General features: G+C 33.9%; 2 protein-coding genes across 2 annotated transcripts in view; both read left to right on the plus strand.

Annotated features, from left to right (window-relative positions):
* Window positions 1-4,053: 4,053 nt before the first annotated feature.
* On the plus strand, window positions 4,054-13,346 carry c6h1orf210 (chromosome 6 C1orf210 homolog). The gene is made up of 5 exons (XM_056459084.1): window positions 4,054-4,181; window positions 6,665-6,782; window positions 8,209-8,578; window positions 10,758-10,832; window positions 10,935-13,346. The coding sequence occupies exons 2-5, from the start codon at window positions 6,678-6,680 to the stop codon at window positions 11,339-11,341; spliced, it is 957 nt and encodes a 318-aa protein (XP_056315059.1). The 5' UTR covers window positions 4,054-4,181; window positions 6,665-6,677; the 3' UTR covers window positions 11,342-13,346.
* A 326-nt stretch (window positions 13,347-13,672) lies between these two features.
* Window positions 13,673-17,626, plus strand: part of ap1m3 (adaptor related protein complex 1 subunit mu 3) — a 30,453-nt gene continuing 26,499 nt past the window's right edge. Inside the window, exons 1-2 of the mRNA XM_056459085.1 lie at window positions 13,673-13,852; window positions 17,358-17,514. Coding sequence (XP_056315060.1) covers window positions 13,811-13,852; window positions 17,358-17,514 — 199 coding nt within the window. The 5' untranslated portion in view covers window positions 13,673-13,810. The remainder of the gene's footprint in view (window positions 13,853-17,357; window positions 17,515-17,626) is intronic.

Below are 17,626 nucleotides of genomic sequence, written 5' to 3' on the forward strand. Positions count from 1 at the left end.
GTTAAATGTGAAATATCCAAATGTCTTCCTATCTTTCTTTGAAGAACATTGTCTTTACAGTAAACATTTAAATAATTTTCTTACATATTTGTTGGCAATCAGGCAATCATCTGACCATTTTTGCTTCTAAAGCACTAGACCTTTCTTGACATCATTTGTTTCAAATCCCACCATTATTTAACCAATTTACCTGATTGCTAGCGCTTAATTGCCCCTGTTCCAACATTTTTGAAATGTGTTGCAGGTCTGAATTAAATATTTTGTGTTCATATTGTTTTTTGGAATGTGTTGGAGATCTGAATGAAATATTTTGTGTTCATATTGTTTGCAATGAATTACAAGACAAAGTAAATTTGGAAATCACTACTTAGTTTTTTTTTATTTGCGTTTTCCATACTGTCTTAACTTTTTCTGATTTGGGGTTATTCATTTATTCATTTTCTTTTTGGCTTAGTCCCTTTATTATTTAGGGGTCGCCACAGTGGAATGAACCGCCAAATTATCCAGCAAATGTTTTACGCCGCGGATGCCCTTCCAGCTGCAACCCATCACTGGGAAACACCCATACACACTCAATCACACACATACACTATGGCCAATTTTAGCCTACCCAATTCACCTATACCAGAAATGCCAACTGATCCAGCCGAGGCTTCAACCAGCTACCTTTTTGCTGTGAGGCGATTTGCTGTGAGGCGACAGTGCTACCCACTGCACCACAGCGTCGCCCGATTTGGGGTTGTATTTATGGTTTTATTCTTTTAAAAGAATGAAATAAAACAAAGATAAAAACAACAATACATAGTTAAATAAAAATCAATCACTTATGCTGCTAATGATACTAGATTATTCTGTTCATGCAATTGTTACAGTTCATCAATCCCATTAAATAACATTTTGGGTGAAAAAAGCTGTCTTGTCAGCCCTATGTAGTGAAAAATTTGGTGTAACTTAAAAATGTTAATTCATTGTACATTTTACAAATATTTACGAAAAAACATTATGCAACTGGTCAAATTTGAAGTAAAAGACTGAAGTAAGAACTTCTACAGCAATCTTTGTTTTATATATAGAATTTTAAAAACAATATACTTTTTAACAGTGTATGAAAAACACATCACACGTGAGAATGTGTGTGTGTTCAAAGTGTGTAGCCAAGCAAAACACTCTTAATGATAAAATGCTTGATTAAAATGCATTCAGACAAATCACTTTTCTTTCATAAGGAACTGGATTTTCAGCTTCCATTACCAAAGGAAATGAGTGTTTTTCAGATGCCAAAGTGGAGTGTGAGACCACCTAAGTGATCAGATGCATGAGCCTTCCTAGCTAAACAATAGGTCTGGGAAGTGAGATGTCTGGGTCATATTTCAAAAATGCCTTGGCAAATTACTAAGATTAGCAAAGGAAAAACACTAAACAAACAAATGCATTTACCAGATGCTTTCTGATATTGCATTAGAAGTATACTGTATGGTCAGGTCAAGCATTAAAGCACAATGCTCAAAAATGCTTAAATGCAATAATTTGACATACCAGATATGCATTAATTACAGACCACCTTATTTTAAGACAGGTGTGATTTGTTTGTGTGAAGGGTTATGTGTTAAAGTGAATGCAGAGAAAGTAAGAAAGAAGAAAAATAATATAATGGTGCAATGACAGATGCTGACAGATGCTCTCATGCAAACAGCAATAACAGCAGTTTAAGTGACAAACATGGACACCTTGACCATTTGTGTCTCCTATAAGACATATGGTCCATTGTGGAAGAGCTCAGGCTGTTTTTTCCTGTTAAAGAGAGTGAGGCCATCACAGCTGTACTCTTACTCTTTGTCTCTGTCCTTCCTTTTCTCTTCGTTTTCTTTGCACACACACTGCACAAACTCTTTGGTTAGCAGTGATTATACAAAATTCATGGAAATTATTGTGCTCATGTAGATTAATGCTTGTTGATCACTTAGGGAATTGGTTTAGATGTTAATATTTACGTTATTTCATAAAAATGTTTTTATTGAAATTTTTAGCAATTCAGACAATTTGTGGCCTGTCTGTTCCAAAACAGCATTCAAATGTTATAATGTAGTCACTCAAATATAAGTAACTATGTTTGAAGCATAAATATTTGCACATAAGGATTTTTATATTAATATAAAGAAATAAAATATTTGTCACAAATTGTCAGTGATCAGCAGTGTGTACGCGCTAATGTAGATTAAAGTGTGTGTGTGTGTTTGAATTGTTGTGTATATACAGGACTTATACGTAAATAACTATTCTATTTGAAAACAGAAGTATTACCCCTTCTGTGATTTTTTTTTATTTTTCAAATATTTCCCAAGTTATTTTTCCCAGAGAAAAAAAAATTCACATTATTTCATTTTATTTTCGGCTTAGTCCCTTTATTAATTCGAGGTCGCCACAGCAGAATGAACCGCCAACTTATCCAGCACATGTTTTTACGCAGCGGATGCCCTTCCAGCCACAACTCATCTCTGGTAAACATCCATACACACTCACACACTACGGACAATTTAGCCTTCCCAATTCACCTGTATCAGCTGAAACCGGAGCACCCGGAGGAAACCCATGCAAACACAGGGAGAACATGCAAACTCCACACAGAAACGCCAACTGACCCAGCCGAGGCTTGAACCAGCGACCTTCTTGCTGTGAGGTGACAGCACTACCTACTGCGTCACTGTGTCGCTTCACATTATTTCCTGTAATACATATATAGTTTTTACAGTTTTAAAAATGATTCATAAAGAGAAAGTTCACCCAAAAATGAAAATGTACTGACAACTTACTCACCCTCAAGTGGTTGTAATCCTTTATGGGTTTCTTTCTTCTATTGAACACAAAACAAGGTAATTTGAAGAAAGCTGAAAACCTGTACCATTAAAACCTGAACCGTTGAAAACCATTGACTTCCATAGTAGGAAAAACAAATACTGGCCAATGGTTACAGTACTGGAAGTCAATGGTTTTTAGATTTCTTCAAAATACAACAAAAGAAACTCTGACGGGTTTTAAACAAGTGAAGGATGAGTAAATGATGATAGAATTTTCAGTTTTGTGTATCACTTTAAGGCTGTCCATGCTGTTTGCATTAAAATGATACATTTTTTGCCAAATGCAATATGTATAATTATGATTGCATAACATTTGATGTTTATCATTTGTTGTTCTTTTTTTCTTTTTTTAATATATACTTTATTGCATAGACAGGTAAAATATAGGAAAACACAACAGAGAACAACACATTGTATGCATTTTTCGTTTTTTTAATTTTTTGAGGCCCAAGTTCAAACTAGAACTATCCAACATTACGTACCCACACCCACCCTCAAACCCTTCGGGAGGAATGAGAATCAAATGAGAAAACTATACAGACTCTTTTAAATATACACAAAATAAACAATGAAACTATATATTAAAGTATATCGCCCATAAATGTAAAAAGGGAAAGGAAATAACATAAATACAATTCAGGGAGAATGCTCACACAACCAGATGGCACAGTACAACATGAAGACAACTTTACCCCTGACGTAAGTCTCAGTCCTGACAATCTAATGAGGTCAAAGAGTAAAAAAAAGTTATAACGGGGGTCCAAGTTTTATAGAATTGGTCAGTAAACCCCTGAATGGAATTTAAATTTAACCTTTTCTAGAGAAATAAATGACATGAGTTCTATTAAAAAGCTATTAAGAGGGGGAGTTGTTGTCTGTTTCTCTATGTTAGATGTTTAATGCTATCCTTGCTATACAGTACACTTAAAAAAAGAAATCACAGAATGCAATTAAAAATAAGGCCTACATCCATTTTAGATAAAGCACCACTAAGACTAGTGTCTAAAAATCCAAAATAAACTAAATAACTACACAGAACTCTTCAGATTAATATCATTTATTCGGTCATCAGTGCAAATGTCAACAGCAAGGTGAAAGAGAGAAAGCAGAGCTCCATTTCACACTCGGTTACAAATTAACTGAATCCGAGAATGACATGGTAAAGACACACCTACCTGCCGCAACCTTTGCACAACCTACCTGCCATTTCCTTAATCTTGGAAATGCCTAACAAAAATGAACCTGTTCATGATAAAATGTGACGTCTGATCAGAATAAAACATCAGTTTTGAGATATTCCTAATAACCGGAAGAGCCCCTTCTCAGGTAAGTCTCACAACACTTTCAGTGTATATTAAACAAGTACAATACCAAGTACAATGTTTGTAATAACTTCTAACAAGCCTGACATGTGACTACTTTGGAGGGCAAGTTCTTACACTCGTAAAAATAAAGGTCTTTATTGGCATCGATGAATATGGGTATTCCCAGAATCGCCACCATTTAAAATAATTCTTTAGATATATAAAATGATCACACTAAGAAATGTGGTTCTTTTAAAGCAACAGTTTACCTAAAAATTAAAAATCTGCAAATCATTTTCTCACCCTTCACTTGTTCCAAACCTGTTTTAACCATTGACTTCCATAGTATTTTTCCTCCTAAATAATTTAATGGTTAAAGCTTTTCAGCTTTCTTCAAAATTTCTTCATTTGTGTTCGACAGAATAAAGAAACTCATAAAGGTTAAGAACCACAAGGATGAGTAAATATTTCAATAGTAGTAAACTATCCATTTAAAAACCATGTCTTTTAGAACAAAACAACTTCAAAAAACTTTCATAACCATTTTAAAGAGTGTAATACGTCATTTTAGTTCGCTAGTTTAATGTTTAATGATCACACATTACTATCAACCCTGTCAACCCTCATGCCATTTGATTTGCTGTTGTTAGCCACAACAAGCTCGAAAAACTAGGGTGAACTCTTATGGAAATCAGTACAGTTAACCATGTTTAAAAGATTAGACAGATTAGACAACACTGTCAAATACAGTACATGAAGATCTGAAAGGTAAGCCTAACACATCTCCTATTAATATAATGTCATTTTGTGCACTGCACTAATAACATGCAGTCTGTTATGGCATAACATGGAACAAAAAGCTTTGTGCAGTTAAAATTCGAAGAATAACAGTTCTGAAGAATAATACTTCTTATTATGTAGCAACAACAACAATGCAAAGTCCTTAGTGAGAATGTAATCAGTAACAAACAGCGTAGGAATAGAGGATGGAGGGTGTGTGTACTGTAGTGTTTATTTCTTAAGGAGGTCAAGTGAAAGACTTGTCGTGTTTGTTGTGGTATCTGTGAATGTGCAAGTATAAGGAGTCAGTTCTTTTTTAACCACAACTTGTCTTTCCCACATTTATAATAGAGAAAGTTGGCTGGATTTTTAGATCTTACAGGTATGCTGTTGCTACAGGGCCGTCCTGAGACAGGAAGAGATAAAAGTAGCTCATGAAGACTGTTTACAGCCAAATGAATAGTGGGAGAGAGTGAGGGAGTGAAAGGAAAGGCTCCTATAATTTTTTTACTGAATCCTCTAAAAGCCGTCCTTGTGGATGTCATGAGGAGATAAGAAGGAAATGCAAAGCCTTTGAGGTGGAACATACATGTGTTTTTACATATGGAGTTGATTCTAGCTCATCGACATGGAAATTTGTTTACTGTTTTAGATTTTGTTGAATTAATGGTTATTTTTTGTGAATTTGTTGTGCGGCCACACATATTCACTTTAAAATTATTCAGTTTGAAATTATGATTTTTAATTTATTCTAAATATATTTTAAAGATAATGCATTATAAATATATTGTTTATTATGATCCGGTCAGTTTGATCCACAACATTATAGTCAAACTTAAACATAATTAAAGGGTTAACTGTAGATTTGAATATTGTAGCACTAGACATTTACTTCACTAGTACAAAACTTTACTGTTTTAAACTGCATTTTTCACCCTTTATTGCTCTTATTATGCTATTTCCAGGAAGTCATTTATCTTTTGATAAATATGCTTGCATAATGATCATGAAACTGCATAATTGTGCTATGCAGACGATTTTCTAATGTGTTAGTTTCAGGTCTCTGTTCTCATTTGTTCTACAAACATTATAACAATAATTTAAATATAAAATCATAAGTCCATTTATTTATTTGCTAAAAATAATGCAAATATGATGTATAAAACAAATCGGTTCAAAATTCGAGGTTCCTGTTCATCCTTTCAGGGTGTATTATTTGGCAAATTTATCTATACATTAATCCTACATTCTCATGTTTGAATGTTTACTATGTGTGTCACATGTACACAATATTATTGTTTACAGTAGATGTTTGCTGAGTCTTGTGGGTTCTTGAATGTGTCAGCATGTAAAAGTTTCAGTTTTTTGTGTGCATATGTGTGAATAGACACAATTGTTTGTTTTTCACTGTAATAAGTTCATTATTAAATGTTATGGAATAAATGTTAAATATTACAGAATAAATTTGGAAATTACCCATGGCAAATATAATATGTAAGGTTTGGTAAATATATTTTGCCCACAGCCCTCAATCAAGTTTGCTTTTTGGCCCTTTGTAGGAAAACATTTGGGAACCCCTGCCCTTGACAAACTAAAAAAAAAAAAAAAATCCAAAGCCTAATATGAGCTTTTATATTTAAGAAACATACTTGGACTCAAACTCTTCAACTCAGGCCACTTCTCTGGCTGCTATTTATCATCGGCCTTTTATTGTGATTTGTGCAGGAAGCAGGAAAACATGGGGTGTGTGACACACACAGTGTGTGTGCTCCTATGTTTTTGGGTCTCAGGATCAAGCTACACTCTCCAGACTGTGGGTCCATGTACGGTCAACAGAGAGACGGTGAGGAAAAACAACAGTCACTCGGGCCTCTTTTGTTGAGCCAGAGCGAGCGCTGCTACATCAGAAGTATCCTGTTTGTAGGCACTGTTTCCTGTTTTTGGTGACAGAGGTTTACCCAATCTGCTAGTGGTTTATCTTGTGAGAAAATAAATGTCTTGTTTTATGTTTGTAAACACAAGCAGATGATCTGCTGGTTTTTTGTTTAACAATAATTGTAATATTTTATTTATTTTTAAATAATACTTTATCATTTAATAGTCGTTTAAAAAAAATCTAACCAAATCTAAATCTAATAAAAGAGGCATCTGATTTACTTTGGAATAAATTACACCTAGAAAATTGCTGGTCAATTTAATCAATGATTATAAAGAGATTAAAAATTAAATAAATAATATTTAATTGTAAAACATTCTGTAGGGTGAAGTAATTGAATCTGGAGTGCTTAATGGTAAAATATGTATCAAATAACAATACATCTACAAACTATATGTTTTAAACTAATTCTCAAAGTTTCTTTTTTTCAAGATCATAACTATATACTTTTGAAGGAATACGGGATGTTTTCTCTCATAAGAACTCATTTGATAACTTTTTTACACCCATTTTTCAGGTACATTTGTGACAGCAGGTCACACAATTTCTCCTAGTTTGTGATTTCAAAAAAATGCTTACATTAGGTTATATGTACAAATCCTATTTAAGTGGATTTTTAATGGTGTTTAGGACTGTATATGAATTCAATTATTTAGACTTGATTCGATTCTGATTTGCAGGCTCATATTTCTAACATTTTCCAATTTACTAATTTAGCAAAACTAAAATGAAGTTTCTCACATTAGGCAGTGTATTATCTTTTTAAATATGATGTTGTACATGAGCTAAATTCTGAATGTCCAATTTTATCAAGGCCTATAACATGCTAAATCTGTAAATTGGGACAATAACAACAATATATGTATAATATATCTTGCAATATAATACATATATAAATATATATATATATATATATATATATATATATATATATATATATATATATATATATATATATATATATATATATATATATATATATATATATATATATAATTAGAATGATGAACTTGCACAATATTTATAAAATTGCATAATCACAGAAACCAATGTAGGCTAATACAAATATATAGGTATCGAAAATGGAAATAATATTTATATAATAAAACCTTAATTTTAACAAACATAAAAAATTCGGTTATTTTTCAAATAAATAAAAGAAAAATTCCCCACCATTGTTATTTTACTGTAAAACAGCTCTACAACAAAAGCTCATTTGTCTGATTTATCTGATGTCCCTTTTGCTGACTTCCTACTGCAATAAATAATTTTACAGTTTATTTCCATTGCACAAGTAGTTTCATAATTATATAACTCTTAATTCTTTCTTCAGGCTGCGTTTGATTGCAGTGGGAAAAGACTTACATCGATACCGAAGCACATCTGGATGAACGTGACCTACTTGGATTTGTCTGACAATCTGTTAGATTTGACTCGCATTGACAGTTTCAAGCGCTTGAATCAATTCAGCAACTTGGTTACACTAAACCTTTCAGGCAACTACTTCCCCCTACTGTTAAAAGAGCATCTCTACACGCTTACTTCTCTTAAAGTGCTAGACTTGAGTAGATGTAAACTGGCCGCAGTGGAGGAAGATGCTCTGAGCAGCCTTTCCAACCTAAGATTGAGTCAGTTCGTGGAAATCAGAGGAGAACCAAACAGACACGAAGCGGACAAACTGAAGCGCTTGCTTAACATTGATGGTACGAATGCTTTTGTTTTCTCACTATTGAACTGTTTATTAATTGATGTGGTATGTAAATTTTTAGGTAGATAGATTTATACTATATTATATTACATTTCCTTTTTGTAAAATGAAATAAATAAATAAAACTTATTTGACAGATTACAATAATTCAATAGTTTTTTTTAAATGTCAAATGGTGTAACAGTATCCATCAGGTAATAAATATACTAACATATTATCAATATGATAATCTTAATATGACATCATAAAATTCAAGTGAGTATACTTTCAAACTTTACCGAATTTTCAAAATATTGCAGTTATTTACATTAATTCAGGTTAAGGTTTAAGGGAATTTTAACGCATGACATTTAACAATTTGAAACATTTGTAAATAAAGTAGCACAATCAATTCAACAGTATTTGGAAGTTAAAGACTAAAAAGTACTCCAATACTCTTTGTTTTATTTACCTCTTAACATTTTCATTAGATTGTATTTTTGTTTTTTTATTATTATTTGATTATCTCCTTTTTGTTTTATTCTTCATATTTAAATCAATAATTTAATCAATCTATTTAAATTTATTCATTCATTTCCTTTTCGGCTTAGTCCCTTTATTAATCCAGGGTCACCACAGCAGAATGAACCACCAACTTACCTAGCATACTGTATGTTTTACGCAGCGGATGCCCTTCCAGCCGCAACCCAACACTGGGAAACAAAAATAAACCCTCACTCTTGCATTCACACACATACACTATGAATAATTTAGCTTATTCAATTCACCTATACCGCATGTTTTTGGACTGTGGGGGAAACTGCAGCAGCCGCAGGAAACTCATGCGAACACAGGGTGAACGTTCAAACTCCACACAGAAATGCCAGCTGACCCAGCCAGGGCTTGAACCAGCAACCTTCTTGCTGTAAGGCAATCGTGCTCCCCACTGCGCCACTGTGTCGCCCAATCAATTTAAATTACGGAATCAAAATAATAATAAACCAATAATATAGTAATTAAATAAATAGGTAATTTTGGTCCACTGTTAGACTTTGCCACAATTTTACAGTTATTTAGTGAAAAAACACCCAGTGAAATACCACATACATTCTTTACAGTTCACTACTGTAAAATGCACTTAGTTGTGGGTCATTTTAAAACGTTTACAGTAACTTACTGCATATTAAGAATTTGCGGTAGTCTACTTTAATCAAAGTAATCATGACACAGTTAATAAAAATATGTGTCACTTGTTTGGAATTTATTAAATTCAATAGTAAATACTAAAAATAAAGGTTTTGTACAGATAGTGTAAAATGAAAATAAATTGCAGAAAATTACTGTAAAAAGGCTCATACTGTGAAATTAAAAAGGGCTTTTTACCATAAAAAGAAGTTGCGTTAAGGCTATTTTACTGTAAAATGAAATTGCATTAGGGCTCTGCTACTGTAAAGCATATTTACAGGTAAGCTACTGTAAAAGGGCAGATGCGGTAACTTACTGGCAACAGTGCTGCCAGTAAGTTACTGCAAAATTAACATGAAATGCCTGTTAAACTGTTCATACATTGCATTTATAATGTAAGTTAAACATTAGAAGGGGCAAAAATTACATTCATTATGTTGTCTAATGGGGCGTCACGATGGCGCAGTGGGTCGCACAATTGCCTGGAAGAAGGTTGCTGGTTCGAGCTGGGTCAGTTGGCAATTCTGTGTGGAGTTTGCATGTTCCCCCCCGTGTTAGTGTGGGTTTCCTCCGGGTGCTTCAGTTTACCCCACAGTCCAAAGACATGCGGTACAGGTGAATTGAATAAGCTAAATTGTCTGTAGTATATGTGTGTGAATGCAAGAGTGTATGGGTGTTTTCCAGTGTTGGGTTGGGGCTGTAAGGGCATCTGCTACATAAAACATTTGCTGCATAAGTTGGCGGTTCATTCCGTTGTGGCAACCTCTGATTAATAAAGGGACTAAGCTGAAGGAAAACAAATGAATAAATGTTGTCCAATTTAAACACATTTTCAAAATTTGTGATCATCAATGTTGGTCTTGACAAACTTTTTAAATATAGTTTGCTCTGCATTAATTATATTTATATGTAATAAACTATTTGACTGCCACAGGACATTCTTATGTTGAATATTTAACATTGACATACACATTTATCTCACCACCATTCATTTGTTTTTCTCATGGCAGGACAATCTGAGGATGCCAACCGTGGAGCCCTCCTTCGTAAACTTCTCACGGTGGAAACAAACGCTACAATTAATGGTTAAAACCTTTTTTTAATCCAAGTTCATTACCATTGATTTCCAAATGTATAATCTTGCATTCCTCTGATAACTAACTAACCAATTTAAATACCATTTATAGGCACGAAAGCAGTTATTAAGGATCAAAAACCTCAAAACTCTTCAAGCAGCTGGAAGGTTCTTGTTGCTGTTCTGGTGTCAGCAATCACCCTCTCTGTTTTTATCGCTGTAATGGCCAAATGCAAAGTTGTACACAGGTATCTGGCAAGCTACAGACACTCCAGACTCAGCGAGGTAGACGCCACTAGTCAGTGTGACCCTGGCAATTTTGAGGTGGGGTTTGCGACCCATGGCGGCCCCGGGACCCGTGCGGTTGCACCTGACATTGAGGAAGATGACGATGGCTTTATTGAAGACAACTACATTCAAGCCAGTGAGACTGAGAGAGCTACTAGAGAAACAACATTGACTGATGATGATGATGATGATGATGATGATGAGGAGGAGATTGAGTTTAGTATTGGTTAGTCCTGATGAGTCTAATGTTGTGCTATTTGATGATATTTGTAATAACTTTAATTGAGAAGTCACTAAAAACATTTAGTATTGCATAATCAGTGGTTAAACTAATAATTGAATGATTCATTGACAAGAAAATCAACATGCAATAGATCCATCAGGTATTTGAACTTTTAAAGGAATAGTTCACCCAAGAATTTACTCACCCTCAGGCCATGAATACAGTGGCCAAGAGAGTTTAATGGGGTGCAATTTAAGAAATCATGTGCAATTACAAGAAACGGCAGGAAATTAAGAAAAAATGTTCATCCATTTGACAGCACACATGCTGCAAATCCTCACAACATAAACACATTTTTTAAAAAAGTGCTGCATTTTCTCACAACGCAAACAAATTATAAAAAAAATGCAGCATTTTCTCACAGCGCAATTTACGAAAACGCACTGCATTTTCTGACAACACTTTCAAATAGCATGGAACACAATGAAATGTTTCAAGGGGACCCTAAAACGTGACGGACCCAGCTATTTGCGTTATGTGCTGCATCCCAATTCGCATACTTATACTACGCCCTAAAAGTATGTACTTTTTTTTGTGAAGGAAAAATATATACTTTTGATTGTGTAACAGAAGAGTTTGCTTTGGGACATACTACTTCCTCGTTAACAAATCGTTATGTTGCTTAGTTATGAGCCCTGTCAATCATCCACGCATCATCCACATTTAATTTCTTACCTTATTGGAGAAGCAGCAGCAGGTTAATCTCCCATTCACGAGTCTTTCATGCAGAGAAATCTCATCATGTGTTTGGATAATTATGCATTCAGACGTTATAATGTACAAACATGTCTTTATATAAGTTCAGTTTTGTTGTTAATAATGAAATATAACACAGAAAATGCGATTTATATATTTTCCAGTGGGCTAAATATTAATTAATAGTCAATTAAACAACTTTACTGAAGCCTGTCTATTTGATGTTTGAGCTCTCGCATCCACCATGTTGTAGTTTATTTACACTTTTCACCTGTGTTTGTAGTTCTAATCAAATTCACGTCCAACGCGCAATGTAATGTGGGCAATATCAGCGATTAGAGAATGGACGGTTCTACACTGGAAATAGTAAACCATCCGGGAACCTTTGGCATACTCTTTTCAACATATTACCATTCATACTACATACTAATTCTATTTTCAAATACTATCTAGGATGGATAGTTTGCGAATTGGTATGCAGCAATGGTTATTTAGGCTAACAAATCACAAAAGACGAGGAAATAAGGATGTTAAAATAAGCAATAGTCATTGAACAACAGTGTCCGTCATGTTTTTGAGTCCCCTTGAAACATTTACATTGTTTTCTGTTCTTTTTGCAAGCATTGTAAGAAAATGCAGCACGTTTTCGTAAATTGTTTGTGCTGTGAGAATATGCAGGGCGTTTTATTAATTTGTTTGCATTGTGGGAAAATGCTGTGGCTTTTGAAATGTGTTTGCGTTGTGAGGATTTGCAGCATGTGCTGTCAAACTGATGAAGATCTTTTCTTAATTTGCTGGTGTTATTTGTAATTTTTTTTGTAGAACAACTGGACTTTGAGAGATAAACAACAACAACATACAGGTAAACAGGTGACAATACATTAATGTATAAAATTGAAATGATTGGTCAGCAATAAATCTTGTTTTTGGGAGAACTGTTCCTTTAAGCCACATTAAAATATAACCGAGGAACATTATTTTATAGCCTAATGCTTTCTAACTATTTCAGAGAAATTTCCACATTTTGGCAATTTTTTCTTTTTACAATACTGTTTGAAAAGATGTGAATCAAAATTTTATGAAATTTGAATGTACAGTAGGCTTATATGAACTAATAATCTTTAATCAAATGTCATGATATCTGCCTTTCTTAAATTTAGCGTTATGGGCCATATGCTGTACATTTAGTCTATTGCTTTTTTTTTGTGTTTGTTTTGTGTTTCACTTCAGTTCTAAATTAAATTGTTGTTGAGAAAATTGTATGCTTATATTTTCCACTGGGCGCCGCCGTTGTGCCCATTACTAAATCCAAACGATAAATTATCAGTTTTATTATTATTATATATTGTGATTTATAAATGACACAAGTTAACATACTAGACATAATATTGATGTTAAAAAATAGTGTTAATATTTTATATGTGTCTGTTGTTTCACCTAAAAGGAGCTGAAGTTGCGTCACGCTCTTTCTACATTACAATCGAGCGACGCGACAAAATGCGTTTGATTATAATGGCAGCGGTGTAATTCTGTCGCGTCGCGGTGATCAACACAGCAACAAGCTCAGGCTGCACAACCGGTTAGACGCCTACAAACCCGGAAGACTCGCGTGTCAGGGATGGGGAAGATCTTTCGGCATTTCAGCTAATTAAACTTTAGCAAAATTTGCAAAACTTCGACACCTGTCAGTTAGTTCTTGTCGTCCAACACCTTTGACGAGGATGGCTGCGTCCGCGATCTTCATCCTGGACCTGAAAGGCAAGGTAAGTGCGCGTGCACCTGTCGGAGAAAGGTCGGACAGTTAATACTCTTGTGTCACACTGTTTGAAAGCTGTATAGCAAAGAATAATCGTGGTGTAAAGATCAGTTGGCAACATAAATTGTATTTACTTACTTTGAGGTTTTTCAAACAGCCTAACTAATGATGTCAGGATGATAAAAGATACAGCCTCCACATCACACGCAAAGTTAACAGGACTGTCACTGAATGAAACTGAAATCTTCACCTTTCGCGTTTCATATACTAAAATCGAAATGCTGTTGCAGAAACAACAACAACAACAACAACAAAAACAACAACAACAACAACTTGATAATTAAAATGTAGCCTAGTCTTTTGGGATGTGGTCAAGAAGTATTTTTTTATTATTATTGTAAATTAAGTTACTGTAGGCTACTTAACAGCCTACTGTACTGCCCACAGCATTTGTAGTATTTTTTTTGTTATTAAGTCAAAAGTGATATTATGTACGTAGAAAACGTATTAAATGTTAATAAACTGTCTGTTTTAAAATTCAAACATTTGTGAAAATGTTAAAATACATAATTCCATCGTCATTCAGTGTAGCATATATGTTAATATAAAACAATTCTTTTAATCTGTACTTATGTAAATACATAAATGAATAATAGATCATGGTAAATGTTATGTTTTAAAAATAGAAAACTTATTGTAGTATAACTTATTATAGTATAAAAAAAGTATATTACTATTATTTAGTATTTTGCATGGTACTGTGATCTATAAATCGAATCAGTAGGATTTTATTGTCAATTTATTGACACGAAAAAAATAAATAAATAACACTAACATTGTTGCTCTTGTTTTTATTTCTAATATTGTCATTTGATTCTTGTTCTACATATGACTGAGGATTTTGGTAAATAAACTATTGTTACACTGAATGACATTTTAGTGGGTGTCTTCTATCATGATAAATTTGAATGTATTACAGTCAGGAAAAAATAAATCATCATTATTTATTAATTCATTAATATATTTATTTTTACATTGGTATTTCAAGAGAAGATCACAGCACATTAGTTTGTGAGATGTAGTGTGTGAATGGGAGTATTTCCATGAAAACAGAGCCTCAGGGTCTCAGTGGAATGGATTACCCTCCAATATACCCCTGGATTTTGGCAGTGCTGATGAAAGCGCTCTTGTCTGTGCCCTAGAGCAATCCAATATCTCCATTTGAAGGAATACCTCAACACCAGCCACATTAAAGTCAGACTTCACTGATTCTTTAAGTTTCATCCTACTATAAACCTTGAATGCACCTGTTAACAGAATAGAAATGAAGAAAAAAGTGACCTGGACTATTGATTGTATCTTAGATTGATTAGTAAAGATATTGATGTCAAAGCTTTCTTTGGTTGTGTGGTTAATATTATCTAAGGCTGATTTGAGCCATTGCAAACAAAACTGGTAAGTGTCCTGAAGAATTTTGAGGTCATAGGAAACCTCTTTAGTGCGATGGCTGGTGTCAATTTATTTTAGAAATATATATTTTTTCTTAGAGTAAACAGTTTTCTAGAGTTTTAAAGTTGGTAATTGTCTTTTTATACATGTGCTATATGATGAGGATGTTTCAACAACCTCATTGGAAATATGTGCTTCAGTCTACATTTTTGTCAAACTGCAAACATGTACAATATGTTTGACTGCACTTTGAAGGTAAAATGAATGCTGTGGGGCAGTAGAGTTTTTAACAGTATTTAAAGGAACATATTCTTGATGAAAAAATAGTTTCCATCCTGCACAACCCCAAATAAATTCCACAAGAAAGACTTAACAATGTCCATAATTTGTAATCAAATATATGTTTGCCTCATCAGTCTCCATTTGGATATTTTGAAGTGTGCTCAGTTTGCTCAGTATCAGTAGCTCACTTTGTACTGTATTGTACTTGTGATGCACAGTGTTCGAGTTTTCGAGTCTAGTGAAGAATAGTTTCACAAAAGAGATATAAAGCATAATAAAATCAAGGTAAAACTATGTGTTTGCTGTGTAAACAATATGATATATAGTGAAAACACTATTGTTTGGGTTTAAAAATTCAATAGGAGATCTGGGTTAATGCAAAATTTAGCATAAATAGCATTAAAAATGCACGCATCTCCCTGCTGTCCAAAGCTACCCCTTCTGAAGTCATGAACGTTTACCAAATAGATGACCACAGTAGTTAGGGCTACCTATTGTAATCCTATGCCTGAATTTTTTTTAGGGGTTTTTCACCTTTAATTGAGATAGGACAGTTGAGGTTACAGACAGCAAAGCATTGGGAGCAGAGAGAGGGGTAGGGTCGGCAAAGGAATCGGGAGCCGGGAATCGATCTCGGGTCGCCGTGGTGCTATACGTAAGTGCACTTAACCACTAGGCTATTGGCACAGACCGTTTACTGCACCATTAAGGAAGGGTTAAGGTCAGTCGTTTGCTAGGTGATCTGTGTGCAAGCCCCCTCTTCTCGTGGATGTGTACAGGAAGTATGCCCATCTGAAACGTACAACAAAACGTACTCTAAGTAACATATTTCAGATTCACAAAAATGTAGACATTTCAGGTTTCAGATTTGTCATCTTAAACGTTCAACAAAATATACCATGAGCAACATATGTCATTTTCTATTGCTGTGATTTCATGTGAGAGGCAGGTTGTTTGGTGGTTTCCTTAAATAGCCTAAAGGAACATGGCTTTCTGTAATTTGTAATGAATTCATAAGTTGGCATGGGCCGGTATAAGATTGTGACGTATGATAACCTTGGATAAAAATATCACGGTTTTACAGTATTGTGATTACTGCTCCAAAATAAGTTCTCTTTAAACGTTTGGGTAAAAAACTACAACTTGTTTCCACCATTGAACACCATATATTTTATTTTAAAGAACATTTTTAATATTTTGGACCAGTAGTTTATGATGTAGAAGTTCCTTTTCTGCTGTAGATAGTGTTCTATCTAAAAACTAGTTCCCTAAAAAACTAAATAAAATTTGTTTGTTAAAAGCATCGCCCCATACCTATTCATAACTGATGCCTTATCAATGCTTCAAGCGTAAAATTCATGCTGGTAATTTTTATCTAACATATACTGTAATGAGAAGTTCAGAAGTTTTAATTTATTGAACTATTAAGAGTAAAATGCACTTATTCAATGAATAAATAAACGAATTAATGTTTATTTATACTTTAGACAAAATATATTTATACTTTAGAGAACATTTAAATAGGTGATAATAACAAAAGACCATGTAGCTACTGTAGGTATATTAAATAATTAAAAACTAAATGTGTGCTGGCAAAAGCACACAAATCAGGCAAATCAGGTAAGTCCAGTTCACAAAAGAATTTGTCAGTGCGGATTTAGCAGGTTTAATGAAAAAATAAATCAGCATTTTTATTATTTACATTCCTCAGCAAGTTGAGTGTCATCAAGGAAAAAAAAGCAATGATTTATTTCATGACATTCTTTGTTTTCATCTTTAAGGTGCTTATATGTCGGAACTACATGGGCAACATTGACATGAGCGTGATTGACAACTTCATGCCCATAATGATGAAGAGAGAGGAAGAAGCAGAGTTGTCGCCAGTTGTTATTCACGGCCCGACGCATTTCCTCTGGATCAAGCACAGCAACCTGTACTGTATCCTCCTCTGAACTGTAAACAATCTGTCACTTCTAATGTGAATATTTAACCCGACTGTTGTCTAGTAATAGCTCTCCATATGTGTAGTCTGTTTACCACTTAACAGATT

The sequence above is a fragment of the Danio aesculapii genome, chromosome 6, assembly GCF_903798145.1.
Source record: "Danio aesculapii chromosome 6, fDanAes4.1, whole genome shotgun sequence".
Classification (NCBI taxonomy): domain Eukaryota; kingdom Metazoa; phylum Chordata; class Actinopteri; order Cypriniformes; family Danionidae; genus Danio; species Danio aesculapii.

Coding starts and splice junctions, on each gene's coding strand:
- c6h1orf210 (XM_056459084.1), top strand. CDS start 6,678: ATGGGGTGTGTGACACACACAGTGTGTGTGCTCCTATGTTTTTGGGTC. Junction 6,783..8,208: donor GTACGGTCAACAGAGAGACG/GTGAGGAAAAAC, acceptor TTCTTTCTTCAG/GCTGCGTTTGATTGCAGTGG. Junction 8,579..10,757: donor GCGCTTGCTTAACATTGATG/GTACGAATGCTT, acceptor TTCTCATGGCAG/GACAATCTGAGGATGCCAAC.